At 40.4% G+C, this 23,783-nt stretch overlaps 1 protein-coding gene across 2 annotated transcripts in view; it reads right to left on the bottom strand.

Annotated features, from left to right (window-relative positions):
* Positions 1–23,783, bottom strand: part of dennd1b (DENN/MADD domain containing 1B) — a 99,934-nt gene that overhangs the window by 5,822 nt on the left and 70,329 nt on the right. For both annotated transcript variants that reach the window (XM_026323163.1, XM_026323164.1), the window contains 8 exons: positions 22,318–22,443; positions 18,039–18,140; positions 12,376–12,466; positions 11,102–11,142; positions 9,638–9,673; positions 9,073–9,129; positions 7,660–7,749; positions 102–187 (listed from right to left, as the gene is read on the bottom strand). In XM_026323163.1, coding sequence (XP_026178948.1) covers positions 102–187; positions 7,660–7,749; positions 9,073–9,129; positions 9,638–9,673; positions 11,102–11,142; positions 12,376–12,466; positions 18,039–18,140; positions 22,318–22,443 — 629 coding nt within the window. The remainder of the gene's footprint in view (positions 1–101; positions 188–7,659; positions 7,750–9,072; positions 9,130–9,637; positions 9,674–11,101; positions 11,143–12,375; positions 12,467–18,038; positions 18,141–22,317; positions 22,444–23,783) is intronic.

The raw sequence follows: 23,783 nt of genomic DNA, 5'->3' as shown, positions 1-23,783 counted from the left end.
AAGTCCTCACATCTTGACACACATGACATACATTAAACAACACAAATAACTTTAGTGACAATATACTGTGTGACAACAGGTCACACAAAAGGAGTACATACTTGCTTGCACTGTCCAGGTCATCATCATCCAGCCCGTAGCCAAGCTCTCGAGGGCCCATGCTCATGGGAGACTTGCTAAAGTTATGCTGTTAATGAGAATAACACAGTGAGCGGATGTAGTTAGAGAAAAAGAATAACATTATAAAACAATACAAATTGACCCAGGGGGAATCTCAGCTAAAAGCTCCTCCTGTTAAATGCAGAGTCTAGACAGACTACGGTGTTCTGCTGAGGTACAGCCTTTCATAAAATTATGACTCGGGACTCAATAGAAAAAAGATGCAGGTCTGTATCTGGTGGGTCCCCATGAGACTAGTACTAGCTTGTTTTTAATGAACCTGGACCCTAAGGGTTGCGACTAAATTTGTCAAATATGAGTCGAGGGATAAAAATCTTTAAGAACCCCCACAGTATTTTATCCCAGTCAGCACTACATGTAAACTACAAGCTACTTATGCACCGTGAGTTAAGATGTGGGTAACTGCATTAATTATTCGCGTTATGGCACCAATGCATGTGGTTGTATTTGTTACTGCTGTGTGTTGAATGATCAGTTTGTACTGTAGTTGTCTGACATAGTGGGTTTAATAAGCCACCTGTGTACCACGTTTAATAGGCAGGTTAGAGAAGAGACAGAAGCTTTACAGAGCAGGGCAGGACTCTCCCCATGGGAGCCCAAATCTGCCCCAGGCCACTTATTAACATGCCTTCCACTACGATGCATATGTTCCTCCCTCACTGCGTGTGCATGTCTTTCACTTTCTAATTTACACTCTTTCCATTTTGCCCATCTACCTTCTCACACAGTGCCCCTCAAAGCCTGTGTCTATTTTTTGGTCATATCTCTAGTTGTCATTCAGTCTCAGTGTGGTTTCTGTGTAATTAACATGCCAGCATTGATATCTTTCCCCTTTTTCCTCCACTTACTTGGCCTCACCTCTTTTTTTTTTTTCATGTGTATCTCTGTAAACTCACATTAGCCACACTGTCAAAGCCTAACAATTTCAAAAAGCACAGGAGTTGTGTTTAAGAAGTGGAGACAGCAGTGTTGTAGTTTTGATAGTGTGAAGACCAGAGATATAAAGGTGAAGACTAGTAAGAAACTTTTATGAGTTAAAAAAAAAAAAACAAACAAAAAAAAAACCTGAACACAAGACCAAAAGAAAGAAGGAGGGAGGACTGAATGAGAAAAGGAAGGAAAGAAATGCAGAGGTGAGGAAAGATTCCTCAAAGACCCAAAGAATGATGGGAATGGGGGAGAGGGGAGTCAGTATTGGAACTGTGAAGCACATGGAACCGGTCTTGATTAGTCAACGCAGTGCCAGCCAGACAGGCGGAATGTAACGTGTGGCTGGCCTGGCCTCATTTAGGGTCTGTGTTCAGCCAGGGAAGACACACACACATACACATACATACATACACACACACACACACACACACGCACACACACTGCACACATGCACACACATGCACACACAGTTGCACTCTCATATATGCACACTCAGTCACATACGCACCCTATTACAAAAAACACAAATAGTTAAAGTTCCATTTTCTCCATAAAAGCAAGCAGAGGAGATGTGTGCAGTAGCCACTTAAGCCTTTCAGCCATCAGGCTAAACACGAACACATGTGGTGGCACTGTTGATTGGCCAAGCCGCTACTCTTACATGGTAGCTTGGAGCTATAATGAAAGAGATTTCAGAGGGGCTCAGGCCTGGGATCCCTAAACAGCCTTTAATGGATTCCTGTGTCAGGGCAGTAAATCTGGAGCCAACCCAACATGCCAGCCAGCCGAAGAGGGCCGGCAGAACGGAGATGCACCTGTGAGACACTTGGGGAGGGGCTTTAGACAAAAATACTTACACACAAACACTACAAACACAGAGTGTATGTTCATGGTGCACGCAGTAACCTAAACTTCATTTGTGTAACAGCCCTGAGTGTAGGGAAGTAAGGCCTCTCGCTGCATCTAGGTGTTTATTAAAGCAAGGTGAACCCAAACACCACCAGACACAGGTCATGAAGCCTGGCCCTCTGATCTCAGTTACAGCTTTGGTGCCGTCTACCCGAAAGGAAGTTCCATAGGGAGCAGTAAATGCACGGAACCTCACTTCACAGCTTTATCAATTTGTCATTCCCTCTCTTCGCCGTGACCCTTTAGTGCAGCAGTTAAGATTAAACTACTTACAACAACTGAGCGTTTTATGACAGAACCAAATTTGGCGCATGAGGACTATATCCTTCTTTCTGTTTCAAAAAGACCCAAACATGCTGCATTCACTTTACTGGTAATGTCACATAACAAGTATGTGTTTGTCAGTTACTTGAACATAATATTACTGCTCTTCCAGAGCAACAACAGCAGTTCAATCTGAGCTCTAAAAGTAGATGTACTGTATGTCAATGTAAAAAAAAAAAAAAAAAACCCAAAAAAACAACAAAAATAACAACAAGAATACACACACTCGTCAAATTTAGACATTCACAATAAAGTATTCTCAACCAGTGCAAACAGGTCTCATATTGAAGCTGTGACAGCTCTGCCACCATCCCATACTGTATCTCCCCAGGCCTGACAGGACGGTGGAAGGAATGAAATAGCAGAACAACAGATTATCATACTGCTCCTTCATTAGCTTCTTGCTGTCGGCTAATGGGAGGCTGAAAGGTGAAAATGAAAAAGCGATTCTCTCTCCATGCCTTCCCATCTCCCATTTTCTCCCTCCATCACTGCTGTCAGTGACAGATGTCACTGTTTCTATCTGACTCCCACTTCCTTCCTCTCCACCACAAGTGAGACGGTAAAGCATGCAGGGAACGAAAGAGCCAGGAGGAGATACAGCTGAGGAACAGGACTCATGAATATAATAAAAACGGTCAGGGTATTCCAGTAAAACTAGCTCAACCCAGTGTTTTGGAAGAGGTTGAGAAGCCTCTTGTGTTTTTTTTAAATCCAGAAAAAGATTTCACATCTCAGCTTGTCTTACTCGATTTTCTCTTATGGAAATATTCCTTAATTATTTTTTATGTTATTTTGTAATTGGATTACTTTGATTTGTGTCTCTGGAAAACTGTCTAAACAAGTACAAGAATCCTGACTCCTGTCTTTAAAGTTGTCAACCCTAAATACCCTGAGTCTCCTAAAGTAAAGGTATAACACACACACACACACACACACGCATGCACGTACGCACACACACAAATAACACATTTAATTTAATTTCTGTGTTTATGGGGGGAAAATAGTCATCACCATCCGTTTTAGTAGCTGCATTTGGAGAAACAAATCCCCCCACCCCCTTCTCTTCCTTCCCTTCATAACCGGTTATGCAGAACAACTATGCCTCTCTGTGACAGGGCCAAACGCTAGTGGACTTTAATAGCCGGTCTTACATTATACATTTCATATGGTATTTCTGAGTGGGCACTGATCTCACAGCTTGGCAGCGGATGTAAAGAGATGCCGGTAAAATGCAAACAAACCTTGGGGAGAGGCAGAGGCTTTGCAGAAGTACAGCCAAATCTGCGCCTGCCTGTGCTCACTCGAAAGGGTGGGGGGGGTGGCAGTGTTTGAGGAGAGATTCACTGCTCCTCTGTCCAACTGGCTGTTGCTGAAAGCCTACTTTCTTTTTTGCTTAAAAGCAGAACCATATAAAAGAAGGAAAATGTGCATTACACTAAACCAAACTAATCCAGTAAAATCTCCAGGTGTCTTTCTGTGAATGGGTGCTGCGCAGTACTTTGAAGGTGCCAGGAGATGGCACTTTGGTTTCAGCAAGGAAGCGCCGTGGTCTCTGAAGTGGGGCAAAACTAAGCGAAGTGGAGACTACAAACACATACAAATAACCATGTAAACACACACACACACACACACACAGCTACTGTATGGACAGAGCCACTGGACTCTACCCCACTGTGATGTGCCCTTACTATTCAGCTGAAAATATCTACCATATTAATCCTACAATGAATAACATAAGCATATTTCAGCTTGAAACATTTTCTATTTAGAATCACAACAAAAATTGCATTATGAATCATCACGCACTGAATAATCTACAATTGTGAAATTGTTACTTATTCAGTGTATCTAGAATGCATTGCTTTTTGCAGGTTTAGTATAAGCGTGTCTGAACTTTGAGATTGTTCTGAGAAATGATTGTTCTTTTACTGATATCAAAGTCACACTTACATGCATTTCCTTGATTACAACACAGACACTTCACAAGTCATGTGTACAGCGTACATATGTGTCCACTGGCAGGGAACACATGAGCTGTCTCTCACTGATGGAGCACACACAAATATTCACCCATGCATTCACACACAATCACAATCACACACGTGAAACACACAAAAACTGCAGCATGCACACATTGCTCCTCTGTCTTACATCTGTGTTAGCACTCTGTTTCCCCTCCGCAATGAGCTCTGTGGTGTTTTCCGGGCTGGCACCTCTCCTGCTACACCAGGTGAAAAGTCCAGAGCCTGGGGCCAAACCCGGCCACAAGTCTGCTGGCTGTCATTGTCCCTAACATTGTCCCAACCTCTACTCTCCTCTTCTCTCTTCACAGCTGTCACTCTGTTGCCTCCAACCTGAGGCAAACTGTTAAATGAATGCATGCTGAAATACATGCTCATGCACAATGGGGCTGAGTTACAGATATACTTTCTACTTGCACAATGTGTCTTAAAAACACCCAATGCAATACAAATGCATCCAGTGTACAGGATATCAAAACGCTCAAATGCAAAACCATTCAGGAGTCAGAACAATGGCTGTTTGTTGTATCAGACAAGAAGTCAGCAGTCCAATTCAGTCTTGTTTTTGTCAAACGAAAGGATTACTCCTACATTCTTAATCAACATGCTCACCAAACACTACAAATCACCCACATTGCCAGATACAGCTGAAATATGTACGCAAATGACAGCAGCACTTTCCCTTTGGTACATGTGTTGGCTGATCAAATATAATATGCATTTCATTGTATCAACTTATTCTGTTATGATTAATTAAAGGAACTTCTCCAGGATCATTCATTTAATTTCAAGGACAGAATTAAAGGTGTTTGCTAAAAATGATAAAAATGTATTAGAGATTTGCTTTCATACAACAAGGTTCTGATCAGATCATGTTTTTGGAGCTTCTGATCGCATGTTTTTGAATTTACTGAAATGATTTGTTGGTCACTTGGGAAAAGGTACGAAACTGCCAAGAGGGCACAGGGAAGTGGTGCAGTTACGTAGTGAAACGCACAACAATTCTTCCAAAAAAACCTTCTTTGTTGTTTTTCCTATTTTAGGAAATTTGGTTTTTAAGATTGGAACAGAAAAACTGTCATGTCTCAAACAAATTTTGATTTGTGGATTGTATGGGAAGATACAGGACCTTGGTTTGTCTACAGAGAGAGACTGGGACATATTTTTAAAAATGGAGGGTTAGAAATAAGGGTAGGTCAAGGCACAAGGAGGAGCTATGAGGATAAAGCTGTGGGGTTTTTGTTTTGTTTTTTCCCATTTTGTTTAACCTTTATTTAACCAGGTTACTCCCACTGAGATCAATTTCTCGTGCAAGGAACACATGGTCAAGACAGTTTTGGGCAGAAAAGCAGCATCAAGATTTTATATGAAGCTACTTCAGAATAAAACAGAAAGAAAGGTGAGTGACAGGCAAAGTGTAAGGACAGCAGCTACAGTATGTTTCCTCTAGCAAGTGTAGCAATTTATGAGAAAACCTAAAGCCTAACAGGATGCTTTAGGTTATTATGTACTTGCCAAATACATCTATAGTGGTGTTTATTTGTACGTTTATCTGTTTTATAAGCATAAATATTATACTTGCACGAAGCATGAATTTAATTTTGTATTGTAGTATTTTCTACATACATTTGAAGTTTCTAATTAATGTGCTTTAATTTGTGCAATTAAAAGAGAAAAACAAGCTGTCCTGGAAAACAGTCTAATTTCTAAGACAATTTCCTAACAAATGTTTTGAAAAGTTTTAATTTTTCAGGGATTCTTGCACAGTGACAGGGCACAAGGTATCAAGGCTTTCTTGGCTTCTCAATTTTCAGTCTTGTTTCAGTTGACAGAAAGAATCTGGGGTCAACAGACACCAGACACAAAACTCAGGAGGGTTTGCAAAGACGCTGAATGTGAATTGGCTGGGGTTATAAACTATAAGCAGTTAAGGAGGCAATTTGAAAAGATAAGAATGGGAAGAGCATTGTGTATAGCACAATGAGACACTGATGGGTTATATATAAACACAAACACACACAAAATCTGTGTTGTGGGACATGTGTCCTGTGTGTCCCCCCTCCAGTGGTCTTCAGGGAGCTGTTATTGTGGCAATGAACATGCCTCGGTGGCAGGGATAGGGGTGTGTGGATGTGTATATCCTGAATGCAGTGTGTATGTGTGTAGACATCAATTGCATGTTAACTGTTAATCTGTGTGTGCGCTGACCCTCCTTTGTGTGTGCACTAGCTGGGGGGAGGGTGTCCGAGGAGGCCTTTAGAAAAGCTCTAATTGCCGTTCCTCTCCTCTCCCTGGCCGTCACACCTTCATCTGTGCTAAGACTTTCCAGCCTCATCTCACACACAGGAAACACAATGCTAATTAGAGACAGCACAACCTCTCCTAATCACACTTTTACATGACGATGACCAAAATGTCAGTGTATGCATGCAGCCCTGTTTTTTTTTTTGTTTTGTTTTGGTGTTTTTGTATTTTTTTTTTTCTTTTAGACAGAATTGGAAATCCACTGGCCGTTTTTTTCATATAGCAGTAAGCAGCGGTTTACGGCTCCAGCTGGGACTACAAAGGTATAGATATGAGATGGGAGATATAACTACTATCCCTTAGGCTGTATGTTTGAGATTTGTACAGTACAGAAGTGTGCCATTTGAACTGCATTCAACTAAATTTCCTGCACCAAGATGAGTGAACATATTAATTTACACTACACTACAGCGTCTCATAATTTTCAGCCGTTCTTAACACTCCTGATAAATTTATTGATGAGCATGCATGTGCTTGCACATCGTCTGCCAGCTCTGCACACAACAAAGAAAAAACATGTGCAATCCACTTACGGTGCACAAGCAATTTCCACAGAGGAAATGCTGACCAGCAGATGAGTTGATTCTACTGTCCTGCTGTTCAGAGAAATATACTTAAAGTAAAGTAAAACATGAGTGTGTTGAAAGAAAAAACTGCTTATCATTACATCTAGCACCCTGACAAACTACTGTACTTCTGAAAGATGTTATAAGACGGGCTGTTATAAGACAGTGAGAGTGGGGGGTGGGGGTCGGCGGGTGAGGGCAGCAAAGGGATGCGAACAGGGATGAGGATAAAAAGAAAGGGAGAGATGTAGGAATGGAAACAGGGGAAAAGGAGCACTGAGAGCGGAAAGCGGACAGAAAAAGTACAAAAGTGGAAGAATGCATCCATGTCAGTCAAGTGAAAACTGAGCTCTGGTCCGATCAGTCAGTGTACTGCATGTAGTTAACTCATTTACTGATGTGCATCTGTGTGTGCATCATACCTGTCTCATCTTCTGCAGTCTCCTTGGAGACAGGCTCTTGGTGCTGGTGGGTGACCCTGCACAGACCATCATCCCCTCTTCTTCTTCTTCCTGAGAGAGAGAGAGATGAAGATTGTAAATCTTAGATCAACTTACTTCAACTCAGATATCAGTTACTTTGGAGTATAAAGTGCATTGGCACTTATGTGAATTAACCAGATCACAAGATATTAAAAGCATTTCTTAAGATTTCTGTACTGAAGCATCATCTTCTCTGTCCAAGTTGTTTCAAAGTTACAGGACAAGTATAATCATATTGTACGTTTTTCTTATTGTCTACAAATCTTGTGCATAGATGAAGTGGTCATACTAACAAGAATTGTGTATCTGATAAAGCTTATTCCTCTGTGCCAGACACTGTTGTTCAAGAACTATTAAGTCACACCACCCAGCTGTTTTAAGAAATCACTGAGGCATTTTAAAAATGAAAGTATATATCCATGACCCATTTGTAAAGATTTATATATTCAGAGGGAACATATGGCCTTGAGTCTCAGAGCTGCAGTACTGAGAGACTAACACATTGTTGGTCCAGGTCTGTACAATCATTTTGACTGTAATAGAAATACAGAATATTGCAGTGTTGCAGTTCAAACCTTTTTTTTTTTTTTTTTTTTTTTTAGCAGGTAACGACAATAATAATCAGGTCATCACCTCTGATCATCCTAATTTTAAATTTGCACTGGAGGGTCTAAACATCTGCAGCTGGAAGCAACATACTGTAAATGCTCTGCAGATTAAGCGTGATCTGAGGAAACTTGAATTCATTTGTCTGCTGACAGCACAGAAAATCTTACTTCAAAATCAAACAGATTTCAGCACCTCTGTTTGCCACTGCTGTGTGTGTGCGCACGCGCGCGTGTGCGTGCGTGCGTGCGTGCGTGTGTGTGTGTGTGTGTGTGTGTTTGTGTGTGCATACAAAGTGTAGAGCAGTGTGCACTCCTCCTGTTCATCATCAGTGCCCTCTCTCCTCAGTTTCCCACTGACAGATCAAACTGCTATTGCCTTATCAAATCCATCCGGCTTATGGAAACATACACCTCGTTACATTAGCTTTGAGGAAATCACAGGATCACTGATGAAATATGCAGACAATGAAAGAGAAAGAGGGGCTGGGGTTCGGCTGACATGACAGGCCATAGCCAGAGGGGCGTTGGTTAAAAATGTACAGCCCTGAACAAAGCGCTAAGCAGGCTTCAATAGTCATTAAAGGCCCCTGCATCAGAATCACACACTCCATGTAAAGCAGCCTTCATGTCAGTGTCTATGAGGGGGGGATGTGTCTATCTCTGAGCCTCAGAAAAAGAACTATGTGTACAGTACATGTGTGCATGCGTGATACTATGAGTGTGTGTGAAGGTCCAAGCTGCTCACCCTCGCTTTAAGTCTGCCCTTAATGTCTCGGATGCCCCTCTTGGCATGACTCTTGGCCTGGGTGGAAAAACACACACCAAGACACACATTTACACACACAGATTACTAATCAAAACATGTTGCATTAACATTCTGCTCTGGTTTCATGTAACATCAAGAAATGCTTTGATCTCGGTGGCAAAAACACAGAGACAAAAGGCTGGATAAGAGAGTCTCACACACTAACAGAAGGCGATAACATGAAAGGGCACCCTGACCACCTATTGTACAGCACCTAATGACATGGTACTGCTCATCAGACAGACTAGTCATTACCAATCCTACCATTCCCTCTGCAGTCAATTTCAACAGACATGATTTTCACTTAATTTCCCCATATTTGAGAATCCTAGTTAATTTTCTCTAACAAACCTGCAAAATGTCACATGAGCTATATTTCAATAGATATTTCAGGACTTGAGAATTGAAGCTATGTACATATAGTATTGAACAGAGCACTGATGTTGCTTCATGTTGAACAGTTTCACACACACACACACACACACAAAAAAAAAACTTACTGCACCTTTGTCACAGCTGTGTTGATGAATGCTCCTCCTCTCTATAACAGACAGAAACAGTTGTCAGAAGCCTAAATACATTTTAAGGGGGCTTCACACAAACCAATTATTACAAGGTATTTTTTATAAATTATTCATATACAGTACACAGCACAAACACAGACAGGGCTGGGAGATGATTCAGTGTTTATCTGCTTTTATTGCAATCATACTGTGATGATCTTTTTGGTCTAATGAACAATTTAGAGCAAACTGTAAAAAAAGATCAATGAGAACCCAATGTGTTATTGAAGTTATTGTTTTGTCTCCAAATCGTACCTCAGTCAGTTGTTTTCAGTCATTTAGATTTTTTTGTACATCTGAATTGGCCAGACTGTTATGTACTGTGCCATTATCAATCTTGTGAACAATATTTCATCTAATCTCCACAACAGTCCAGCAGTCACATAGGACAACCACAGCTCCCTGTGCGGTTCTGAAAAGCACTGTAATACAACTTCAGTAAGAAGGTGGTGACACCCGACAAAGTCTGATATTGTTGAGCCATGATAGACTGTTTGATTCATGGCATTCGGGAGGTTTTGTATTTTTGAAGCAGCCTGAAACAGAAATAGAAGGGACAGAGCATGATTGATTTTTACTTTGAGCTCTGCAGACTGACATTATAGTACCCAATATCTCTGTGCGCCTGTGTTCTACTCTCTCCTTGAGTTGCTGCATCTCTTCTTTTACGTATTACTCCTTTTCTCTCTGCTTGGTCTTTAGTGGAAGCACAAAGCCTCAGCTAAACTGCAAAACAGAGTAAATGGCAGGCAGCATTTCAGAAGTCGGAAGAGGGAGAGGAGGAGAGGGGCCGAGGTGAAGGCCCTTCTTATAGATCCCTGTCAGTCAGGAAATGTGAACTTTAACAAACCTTTGAAGAGCACTCTAGAGAACTAATTCAGCCTTAGCTGACGGCATGAGGAGAGAGGGAGAGTGAGGGAGAGCTAGTGAATGAGAGAGAGAGAGAGAGAGAGAGAGAAAGAGACTTGGAGGACGAGACAGAGGGGGGCTGTGAGGGAGATGAAAAGAAAAAGGGAGAGAAAAAGGAAGATAAGGGGGAAAAGGGGAGAAGAGGAAAGAGATGACGATGAAGAAGGATGAGGAAGATCTATGTTCCTGGGTCGGTTCAGCGGAGTAACGCCTGTGTTTGCTGCCAGATCAACATGTCATGTCGGAGGACGTCTTGTCACATCAAATCACTTCAGTCTCTCTCCCTGTCCGTCTACACTGTCCTGCTGCACGCGCCGCTTCACACGCACCAAACTGTACTCAAGCTGGATCTGTACATCCAGGCAGCCCCTTCATTCTACAGGCAATACCAGGACTTCAAACCCTGAGCTGTGTCAATCACGCATGCAATTAAATTTAACTCTGAAATAAAATGAGTGGAACATTTAGGTGCACTATGCAGGGTAGTCCATGAATACCTTCACAGTGTGCATCCACTGCTGATAAGACCTTGAATTACCTAAAAGGATGTATAAAACAGAAAATATGAAATTAATCATTTTGCACTCAATTGAAGATACAGTTTTACCATTACAAACAAAAGGTAACTACGAACATCACACAGTCCCAGCTACACACACACACATACACAATTGAGCAATGAATGTAATTTCTTCAATATTATTGAATAAAATAATGAGAAATATTAAAAGGACTAAGTTCTATGTGTCTGACCTTGTTTCAAGGTAAAGTTATTTTTAGTAAACTTACAAATTTAAAACAGGCTTTCTTCTTTTGTCCCCATGTCCTCGAACAAGCAATAATGATGAACTACAACATTAACTGCTAAACATTATGTAGCATTCAAAGTTGAAATAATGGACTTGTGAGGGCAGAATGGAGGACTGTTTTCTCATATGTTTAGAGACCATAATTACAGATAACAGTGGGTTTGGGTCAAGATCAGAATTGATTAGCCTGATAATATTATGGGTATTTAGCTGCAGCATCTGGAAGGCATTTCTTTTTTCTCTTGAGTGTGACTCAAACCTAAGGTGTTACGATCAAAACAACCTAATTTGCCTGAGCATTCCAGTGGGATTTGTTTTATACTCAAATTTCTGATGTCTCGTACACAGTCTCTCCACATGTAATAATGCTCATTCCTGCCAAAACATTATTAATTCTTTCGTCAATCTTACTTTGCCACATTCAATGAGATTTACGTGTCACCTTTGTATCACTTCCAATAAACATTTTTTGCTACAAATCACACTCAAGATGCAAGGAGAACAGGAAAAAAAAAAAAAAAAACAATTTGTTGCTGACACTGAGGTTGACAATTTTAAAGCAGCCAAAATGAATTTTAAGGTTTATTTCAAGGTATGGGGTCATTTAAATTTATCAATAATAAATAAATCCCATACTTCTAATAACAATCAAGTTAAATGGTGTCTGATAAATTTAAGAGAGACAAACTTAAAATTGGCAAATTCATGACAAGTTTCATAATGTGACTCAAATGAATGGAGGACTGCAATGTTAGAATTTAAATGTATGCAATGACACTTCAGTATACTTCTGTATTTGCATTTGTATCAGTATTACACTTTATGAATTTAACTCAGGCAATTGAGAAAGAACACATATTGCTTTTATATATTACTATGCTACAATAGCAGCTGCTTTTAGTATGAAATATGGCAAATAAATATAAAGTGATTAATTGACACAGAGGTCTAGCGTTACTCACTTCCACAGAAACCCCCCTCTGTGATCTCCTCTTCAAACACGTCGCTGAAGCCGCGGCCTGCGTTCAATTTGGCCAGCCGTCCGTCGATGAACTACAGCCATAAATTACAACATGCTTATTAAAGGAAGGAGGAGGGGGGGGTGTGGACGCACTTAAACAGATACACACACACACACACACACACACACACACACACACACACACACACACACAGATTCAAACACTCCAGCCACAATGGGGTGTTATTAATTCTACCTGACGGAAACTACATCCCAAGATTAGATTGGTTGCAGGTAACAGGGATTTGGTAATGCAGAGCAGGTGAAGGATTAGGGCAGCAGACTACATGCGGTACACTGTCTGAGACATGAGGAAGTTTAATTTCCTCCCTTTGTAACATGGAGCACATAAAACACCATCTCATAAATAAGGACCTAACAGCCAAGACAGCTACACTTTTCATGAGCACAGTCATAAATGCATGTAAATATGTTACACAGGGACAAGCAAACACACACGTTTCCAAACACGTCCCTCAACATTTGTGATTAAGATGATGAAATTATAAAATAACAGCATTCTTTAGACATTAAAAATGAGAACTATATTGACATTATAGACCAAATAAAATCGGAGAAAAATAAAATGTAATAATTTAAATTTCAGCCCATCAAAAGAGCATTTCTGAAGAAAAATATCTATCATCTTTAAGAATATTAAAGAAGAAGAAAAGATTTGAATTTTACTAAAACAATTATGCGAATGTAGGTCACACAGTCATACATGGTGCACTGTTTTCCATTAACTAAATCCAACCACACTGACCCACAAGTTGCTGTTAGTTTCCTGTCCCATCACCTACAAAAGCAGCAAATCTCTGTGTGAACATAATACTTTCCACTGACAGCGTTAATAAAATGTTGGCATGTGTGTGATGTAAAAAATAAGCAGCTGCAATATAGTGACTTTATTTTATTTTCGAGACATAAGGACAAGGTTTGCATAAGTTCTGAAAAGTAACTTTCTTACTCACTAATTTGTATGTGTTTTAGTCTAAATCTTTGTTTTTACCAGAAAAAATCTGCCCTATTAATCCATTCAGGGTTTATTTGTGTAAAGGTGGGAGGGAAAAGCAGATAACAATCAACAACAGTACATTTGGATTTAAAGCTGGAATCGCATTAATTAACAGTCAACACCTCCTACTTTTCAAACACTCTTTTGTATTTTTAAGACAAACAATAATAGTACACTATACTTTTGAATACAAATACTTGACAAACAACTTAATGTCAGATAGTTTTATGTTGTAGCAATCCTACTCCACACCTCTGCAAATGTGTCCAAAGCGTAACGACAGTGTAAGTTGTTTTAGGGTGCATGTCCTCAGGGACAGCCTGCTAACTAGCGACTGACACGGCCACCCGCTCCTTTGGTCAGAAGAGCTGGAAACTCATCATTAGATCATTTTAATGAGAGGTGAGACTGCAGGTTCCAACCACTGCTCCACTACTTGGCTGGCCCAATTAGTGCAGATAATCAACCCAAATCATCACCTAGCCAAAGCCTCCACTTATCCCCCCCTCCTCCTGTCTGCCTCCACACACCCTGGCCAGATTACCTGCCTTGCTGTGGGCCTTAATTAGACATTACTCAACAATGGCAGAATGATCACCACACTCTCTCATACATGCAAACCAGCACTTACTTATGCATAGACACAAGCACATGTACACAAGAACTCATTTTCTTTGTTTTTAGATTGAGCCTCCAAAAATCTTGGAAAAAACAAAGAAAACTCTTAAAGAAACAGAACAAAATGTCAAGTTTATGACCACATCAGGTCAGCTTCATTCAAGCCAACGTACAATACAGCAAGAGATTGAAATGTTCATTTTTTCAAAATTTTACTAAAGAAACTTAAGTCAAACTACATGCATAAAGTCAAAGCCTCCTGAACAGATTCAGGCATACTGAGTTCCACACTTAGATGCAAATGCTGCTCCATCTCTTTATGTCTACACGTCATCTTCTTTCCTGTTGCGGCTGTGGCTGCAAACAGTAGAGTGTGAGATTTATCCCATCTGGCCACCAACTTACTGACTCACTCATGGGTGGGTCACAGTGGTCTCGATTTATTTAAACTCTGGAGTTGTGGAGCTATAAATTTGGAAAAAGGCACTACATTTACAAGGATATAGACTGAGAACCTAAAGGAAATGTCCTTTTTATTTGTGGGATTTTAGCCTATAGATACTGAGAGGTACAGCAGAAGTCATGTCACTCATAGGTTTCTGACAGAAAGTTCTGAAGGCGGGTTTTGGGTTTGCAGCTCATCATCTTTGCTAGACCATGGGCATCCAGATTTGGCCAAAAGGGAGCAGGTAGCAACCATTACTGGTGTCTGATATGGAGCTGAGATACTGTACATGTCAATCTTGCATAAAAATATATTCTCTCCATTATAGCCAATAACTGAAATACATATATATATCAAGTTCCAAATAACCTCTACAGACCCAAATTTCTTCATTAAGTCAATTTGGCTCAGTGTTTCGAAAGAAAACGCAGCTTTCTATATTGAATCCAATTCAGTGAGAGCTTTTCTGGGGCAAGTATGCAGCAGTCATTTTTAGAGTTGCATCTTTATTTATTATTCTTAGTGTTGTTACAATAACATTTACTTTCTGGGTAACTGTAACTATAGTAATATAGAGTCTTATGGATTCAGTGGAGCGGATGGAGCCAGCACACAATCAGCTTTTATATCAAACTATTTGATTTTGCAAAAGAACACTATTTATTCTTTATGAGAATGGCTCAGCAATCACATTCATATGCACCAAGAATAATGGATGATTATTGACTGATGGGCTGATATTATGGACAAAGGCTCCTGCCATAAACTATAAGAGTACAAGTCCCCCTGCTGACTCAATGAAACAGATGAGGCTTAGTTTTGTCAGTTTGAGGAACAGAGTTCATTGAATCACTCTCTGCCAGCAAAGTACACACAAATGGCATTTGTGTGTGTGTGTATGTGCGTAGGAGCTGAGGATGGTTGATAGGAAGCAGGTTAATGTCGACAGGTTTTCCCCCGCATTCTTGTGAAAGAGTTCTCCCACTTGTTCTGTTCTGAACAGAGATGGGCTGCTGGACTGAGCAGAGAGGAAAAAAGTCCAGGAACAGAAGTGTGTTAGAAGGTGTAACTGTGACCTTTTAAAATGGCTGTATGTGTGTATGTGTGTATGTGTGTGTGTGTGTGTGTGTGTGTGTGTGTGTGTGTGTGGTTTCTTTTTTTTTTTTTATTGACCGTCTAGTATCTGTATTTCACAGATTTTGGTTTCTGTTTCTGGTCATGTAACTATATAGATCTATATATATATATATCTATATATATATAGATATATATATAGACATATCACATCATCTGATTAGATTTGTTTGTATTATATAAATGGAAATGTTTAGCATAAGATTAGTGTAAGTGTAGTACTGGTTATTGAGGTATCATTCCACAGCACAACAGCTTTTCTGTCCAGTAGACCATTGTGCTCCAAAGTTTTAACATTTGCTGAATTTTTATCAACAACTGAAAACTGTTCCTAGTAAATCTGGAATTATTTGTGGCTGCAGAAGTGCTGCTTTACAGGAAATTAAAACAAAATTGCCAAATAAAGTACCTGCAGAAAAGCAATTTCCTGATGAGACGGTAACACCTCAAACTCAAGTTAACACCTCGACATAATGTGTGTATGCATGTGTGTGAAGTCTGCTATGGACTACCAACCCCTCAAACATGGTTCCACTTTGGATCGGGGCTGACCGAGTATTGCTGCCATACAGCTGACATTAAAAAAAAATCTCACACTTTGGCCTTTACGTGCATTTGAATTAATTATATATCATTAAATATGTTTTATAAGATATTTTCAGTGCTAGCAAAATATTAGCAATTAGCAATATTAGCAATCCACGAGGTGTTGATTTTAATCATATTTAACATATGGCTATACATAGGTTTATTTCTTACTGCACGTGACCAACTGCTGTTTATGTTTTTATTATGGGGGAACCCTAATGGGACAGTAAGGTATGACAATGAGGATTATAATATTAGATTATATATATAATAGTTAGTGTGTGAGGTTGTCTGTCTTTGTGTGTCTATATGTGGCCCTGCGACAGACTGGTGACCTGTCTAGGGTGTACCCCTGCCTTCCACCCGAGAGAGAGCTGGGATAGGCTCCAGCGGATCCCCGTGACCCTGAACAGGAAAAGCGGGTATAGAAGATGGATGGATGGATGGATATATAATAGTTGGTCTAAAACCAATGAAGATCTGCAAAAAAACCAAAAAACTAACAAAATCAAAATGTACTACACACTTCTGCATATAAAATTGTATGTGTGCACATTTGTGACCACACATGTTGAGTATTATTCGCATATTTGTGAGTGAACATGGGTCATGGCCAGAGCAGGGCTCGGGCAGACCACTGGCCTCTCTCACTTTAGTCGAAAGAGGAGTGGAGGAGATAAGCTCATCCCATCCCCCGTGCTGAAGAGGAGGAGGGAGCGATAAGGGCCTGTTTCCCAAAGCTACCGCTGAGGCAGGAGCCAGCCGGGAGGGTGCTTTGAACTGCTGCTCGCTATCTGCCCTGCCTGGGAAAATTATAGAATGGGCAGAGTGTCCAGAGAAACAAAAGGCTGATTGAGGGCCGCTGTGCTGTAACTCTCAGGGGTAAATCATACTACTATCACGGGTCAGAGAGCACGAAGAAAAATTCAAGGGGTGAGAGGAAATTTTCTTTGGAGCCAGAGGTGTCTCTGCACTCTGCTGTGCCTTGGCTGTTTAGTACTGCAGAAGGGATTTGGGGGAAAACATATTAAGTATACATGAGTGATTTTTAAGGGAAACTCATGTAACCACACATGAATAAAGGATACCTGCTCACACACTCACATACTCTGCTCTGCATATACTGCATATAAAACACACATGACCACAGGGGGGTTCGCAATATTTACTACTAGGATATTCAATTCTGAGGACCAAGTTAAATCTCTGGGTTTTCATACATGTTACAGACAGAATACCTTATGTACAATAAAAAATAGTGATTTGACTATTCACGGTTTTGTTTGTACTTTGGGCAAAATTGTAAAAACAGAGAGATTAAGGTATGTTTTGAGAGATAAGCGGAGTAAACAGATTCAAGGGGTCAATAACCATCTACAATCCCATCTCCCATCTGCATTTCTCTGAACAATGGAACTGTCAAGATCCTAAATGCAAACTTTGCTGAGCACAAGTTCTGCTCATAAACATTTTCAACATATAAAAATGAATAAAAATCAGCTCAAAAAATATAAGCTCAAAACAGAAGAGTAACTAAGTAACCTACCACATTATAATACTTGTTCTATTTGTGCTTGCCTCTAGTTTCCAGGGAAAAGCTGTGCATGTGTCCGTGTACTAGACCATGTAAGTGGCAACGTGCTGGTTTTTACACATAAATTCAAATACACGCAAATAATTCCTGCATTTTCTAGTGTCACGACAATTGTACTAGTTACAGCATAGCAAAATGAGCAGTTAATGATTAATAGAAACTCTGACACACACATAATTATACACACATGCAGACAGCTGTTCGTACCTGCTTGAAGAGCTGCAGGTTGACAGCCATGGACAGGAAGTTCCTCATGGTGCTTGAGCGATGGTTGACAAAGCTCTCCTCGCAGAATGTGATTGGCTCCCCCTGAGGAGTCCACAGAGACATTATTGGCAAAAATCAAAATAAACAATTATTTATAATTTATTCTGGCTCACTTTTCTTTGTACCAATCTGTTTCACCATGTTTATTTAGTTGAGAAATGAGCCACAAGAAGAAAGGCAGATGCCTTTGCTGCCTTGAAAAGCAGGGGGTCTAAACTAAACAATGTGGTTTATACTATAATTCATAGCAGTAAGACACATCATGCCTGTTTTCATTATGCTCCTTGAAAAAAAAAAATTTTTGTCTAACAAAGGACTATTTCAACTGATTTCTTCATTTGTGAGCCTGCAAACATAAAATAAGCCCAAAAGAGAGATGGGAAGGAAAAGGGAAGGAGGAAGAAGGAGGAGGAAGAGATAAAAACCGAAAACAGTGCCCTTTAAAATGCTTCCCCTGGCAGAGCGCACATGGTCTCCCCCAAACCAGAAAACAGTGTCCCAGTAAACTCCCCACTTCTCAACACTAACACATTATTACCATTTCTTACATCATGTCTTTTGGCCTGTGAGCTATAGACAAGGAGGATGACAACAGAACCACTGCAGGTCAATCACACACAGCCCTGCAGCCAATTCCAATTCATGTTTTCTTATAATTAACATTATTCTCACATTTTTCAATGATGCTCTAAATTCGTCTTGTGTAAGACAATGTGTTTTGTCTGTTCCATGCTATGAGCACAATGTGCTTAGTGTGGCACATAAAAACAACTTAACAACACTGGAGACTAACCCTTTTTTCAGGGATGGGCGGATGATACCAGAGGCCCAAATTACATCACAGGAATACTGTTCCACTTTACAGCACTGAAAGTTTTAAGTTTTTACTCCCTTGTAAAAGTATACTGTAAATGCAACAGAACACGCTAATCAGCTTTGCAGCTCCATCTGGCTACAACAGCCTTGCTGAGCCCAACTACTAACTGCTGCTGAAAAGCTTTTCAAGTAACCTTTAAGTTTGGGTTCATCAGTAACCAACCAAAATACTCTGGTTCACAAAGGTTGGCACCAAATGGCAACTGCTAATGCAATCTTTAAACTTATGTAAGGCTTTGTGGCTTGCTTGAAAATGATTCAGTTTACAGTAAATACAGAGTGATGAGTGAGCAATGGTTAATAACATCCTGCAAGCCTGCTCTCATTAGGACTCCTGTATTCATCCACACAACATTCAGCACTGACTGTAAGTTATTTTATCAAACAGTTTATGCATGACACATGCTGTGCATGACACACACACACACAGCATGAAACTTTGGTTTAATATTGATATTGTATCTGAAAGATCAGAAACAGCTTTGTTAAAACTAAGACTGAAATTTCTAATATTGTTTAACACTTTCATGTTTAGAGTTTTATTTTGTATTTCATGTTTCTGCATGTGCATGGTGTTAAATATTTAGTGTGTTGCGTGTAGGTTGCTTAAATGCATTAACACCTCTTTAAAATAGTTTCCACAAAAACTGAACAATATAATCTACATGAATGTGAGATTTATTGCAAGACTGTGAATTAGTTTTAGCAAGGTGTAAATAACTGATACCTAAGTGTAGACCAGCATGTTCTTTATATATCTGTCTTTTACACAGACAGAGAATATGCAATGTGAAAGTTTTTGTATCTAAAATAGTCTATGTTATTTTTAAACATTAGATGACACCCCAACCACCCCCGGCAAAAGTTTTCAGATCTGGCTGGAATATCTTAAATGCTTACATTCCTATGGGTGTAGAACTTTGACTAATTCTGCCCCTAAATAGCACCAAGCACACAACCATGGAATATACACACCCAGCTACCCACCCACCTGACTTGGCTTCATCAGTGGTGGTGAAAATTAATTTCAATTGCTAGTTCAGTTTTTTTTTTTCCCAGACTCCTGTGCTACTTTGAATGATGTGCTGTAATTAATCACCTAAGAAATGCTGATAATTATATATTTTTTTTGTCTTGTAAGATTACAGCTTACAGCAAACATGCACACCCCTCTTTGTGTTGATGCATTTATGTCTGTAAACTACAACACTCAGTTCAGTTCAACTCAGCTTTGTCTAGTGAGATCTTTTCCTAAATGTAGAACAAGAAGAAGCAGACTCACATTCTGCTAATGTCAGTATCTTCAAGAGTATGGATGAGTTTGGGTTTGCACGTACGTTACACTCCAAAGGCCCTATTTTAGTTGTAGAAGTGTGATGACGAGTGTAATACGGTAGGTCTGGAGTGTGTGAATGTCTCAGAGTACACTTTGCAATTTAGGCTCATGTAGGTGTAGCAGCACTAAGTGCAAACAGGCTACGTGACGGTGCGTAAAAATCACAGGGTGTGGTGATTCTTAAATATGCTGTCAAACTCTTTTAAAAGAAACCTAAAAAGGAGGCAATGTCACACAGGTTAGTCGAGGTGCTGTGTTCTGATGCCTCCCACATAAAAAGCAGAATATTATACTTTAACTGACCCATCTCATGTGAAAAATGTATAAAATTATTCAGTAGGAGCCATTTGCACATGATTTAATGAAGGTAAACACGATGGACAGCCGTGCACTTCTTAAATCAGAGGCTGCAGATTAATCAACATATGTGTCCTGCTGCCTTCAGATGGCTGGGATTTAATGACCAGAGAGAAACTTTTTATAGATTGCCTCTGAAGCACCTGCAGACAACACTACTAATGCTCCTTCATAGACAAACTGCTTTTTGGCATTCCTGCTTCAAACACAATAAATAGGTTTTTTTAATTATAAATATCTCAATTTGAATGCTGGCTAGAAAATTATCAATCAAATGGTTTATTTAGCTACTTTATTTAGCATTATTTCATCATTTATTCATAATATTGTGTTTGCTCTTTTTTGTTAAAATCACCAGACGTCTAAGATGCACATACCAACAACTTGCCTTGCACTGGTTCATTTGATGAACCTCCCACCTGTTTGTGCCTCTTCTCCCACGTGTGCACTGTGCGCTTGGCACCAAAATACCACACAGATGCGCAAAACAAATTTTGAGGTCAGGAAGTTACCAAATGGTTAGGAGTGCTGCTTGCGCTGGCTGTTGCGCTGCCACAAAAATAAGGCCCCAAGACTTTAATACAGATCCTGTCTAAAAGAAAATATGGCATAAGCGTGAGTGAACTGAGAAACTACTCCATGTTGTGCTCCCACAAACACACACACTCACACACAGAGTCTCAGCGCTTGTGTCAGAGGGGAGGCAGTTTGTTCGTATACTGTCTGTATACAGAGAAAAGAGAGACAGCATCAATAATGTAGCATCTTGACTCCAGGAGTCCACAAAATCCAATTAATCTCAAAGCCAAAGGAACAAAGGCTTCGCTATTTGACAAACAGGACATGCTGTAGTTTGCTCTGCTCTGACTCAGACTTGATAAGCAGAAAAGATATAGAAAAGAAATGTTAGGGGGGCTTAGTAAAGTAGAATAAAACACCAAAGGTGGCTAAAAGGGATCTTCAAAGGGAACGTCCTGACTCTTTTCAGCTCCTCTGACATTTCACTGCCTCAGACAGGCCCACCTTAGCTCTGCACTCCGACTGAAAACACACCTTTTACCTTCAGTCAAAACTGCCCCAGTCTAACCAGATGCCAGAGAAATTTCATTCAGTTCAACTAACCTGAGATCGCTACAATATACTTCACACTCTAAAGAGCAAAAATAGTCTGTTCCTGTCTGGGAATACTTCTTGCTTGTGGATTAAAAATGCCATCTGTGGCCTTCTTACTTAACATAGTTGCAACCCAAAGTATAAACAACAGTGGGTTCTATGCATTACCCAGAGATATATTAATTTTGGCAAGAGAAGATGCTGTTGAATTACTGAAACATTTTAAAGCATTGAGCAACACAGGAAACATTTCTTTCACATATGCTGAATTCTATTGGGGGATGAAAATCCCACAGATGGATATCTCAAAACAAAAACACAGAAAACTTAAATTAACTGTACTGATAGATGCCACTAGAGGCAAATGATTTGTGTGCATTTTTAGTAAACTGACCCTTTAAACAAGGTTTGCTTAAACATGGTGACCTCCCTCTGGGTTTGAGGGTAAATAAGGGTAAATCCCAACAGGGCCTCAGTGTGAAACAGTGATAATATCAGATAAGATCATTGTAATGATTAATGACATTGGGTCCTTACAGGTTTATATCTAAGGGCATCTCGATAGGATCCAAACAAAGCGGCCTGCGCCCTCAGGAAGGCCCTTGCCACTCCACTTCCTGTTGCCGTTGACTGCTTCTTCAGCTTGCCCTTCAGAGAGGATACCTGGTGGAAAACACAAAGAGAGAATTTGGGAGAGAAAGAGAGAGACAGAGAGGAAGGGAGAGAGAGGGGTGGGGAGACAGGGGGGAAAGGGAGAGATAGAGGGGTAAAAGTTAAATTATCACCTCTGAAATTGGTGGAGGAAACAGCTAGCCCATTCTGGGTGTGAAGTATCACATTTGCAGGTCATCTCAAAAAAGAAAGAAAAGAAAGGAAAAAGCTTCAGACTTTCCTCTGAGCTTATCTGTTGTGCTGCTGGGAGCACCTGCTGCTTTGCTAATTGAGCCGAGGACTGGGGGGGGGATTGGGTGAGAAGGAGGGGATAGCAGAGAGGAAATGGAAACTCACATTGCTGCTCTTCCTCTCTCACCCTCTCTCTCCACATTGCCACCCCCGCTCTCCTACCCATCACCTTCTTGCTTTTTTTGCTTCTCCCTCGATTTCTCCTCACTTCCCTCCTCTTTCTTTCCAGTCCTCTTAGTTCCCCCTCCCCTGTTGGCTCTCCCGGACTCCCTCCAGAAAGAGACTCTTGACATAAAATGTCTTTAATTATTTTCCCCTCTCCTGGCTCTGTCTCACGGACTCCAGGCGAGAGTGGAGGAGCAGCAGGCCTGAGCTTGTTTTAGGATGACAAAAGATTCACCCTGGCCACTGGGCCCTCGGGAGTCTGGGAAGGAAGTTGTCAAGAGGCTCTCCTCACCTGCTCAGCAGTAGTCTGACTGTGTTGTGGCAGAGTGAGGAGGAGGAGGCAGAGATAGCGAGGGACTACCGCTCACTGTGTCGCCTGTACCAGCTTAGCACAAAAGCACAACGTTTGATTGGGTTGCACAGGAGGTCTAAATTACTGTAGTGCAGTCTGGTGTGGGCTGCTAGTAGTAGCATGGGCTTGAAGCATGATTTTAAAAGACAAAAAAAAACAAAACAAAACAAAACAAAAGTTAATTGTAATTTCTCATTAACTTTACATTGTTTTGTCATATATTATGTACTGTATACCACCAACATGCAAGGCTAAAAATACTTAGAGAAATGCTGCATGGAGCTCAGAAGCATGTGGCCTACAGGACCGTGCCTGTTGCTGGTTATGGATTTGGTGTCTTGCTCATGGGCACAACAATAGGGCAGTTTAACAAATCTCCCCAGTTTAGGATGTTCCACATTTATACTTTGCCACTCTGCTACCTTAATATGGGGTGAGAAAACTGACTGCACACGCAGAGCTGCTAAAGAGTGTGTGAAACACCCTTGAATAGAGTAAATTGACTTTCTGGTTAGAGGTCCGCCTATTAGGCTTAACACTGTGCCGCATATTTCACCATCCAGAGCAATCACATCTTAATACA

Source organism: Mastacembelus armatus, chromosome 4 (assembly GCF_900324485.2).
Source record: "Mastacembelus armatus chromosome 4, fMasArm1.2, whole genome shotgun sequence".
NCBI lineage: Eukaryota > Metazoa > Chordata > Actinopteri > Synbranchiformes > Mastacembelidae > Mastacembelus > Mastacembelus armatus.
This window is presented reverse-complemented; position numbering and strand designations above follow the sequence as displayed.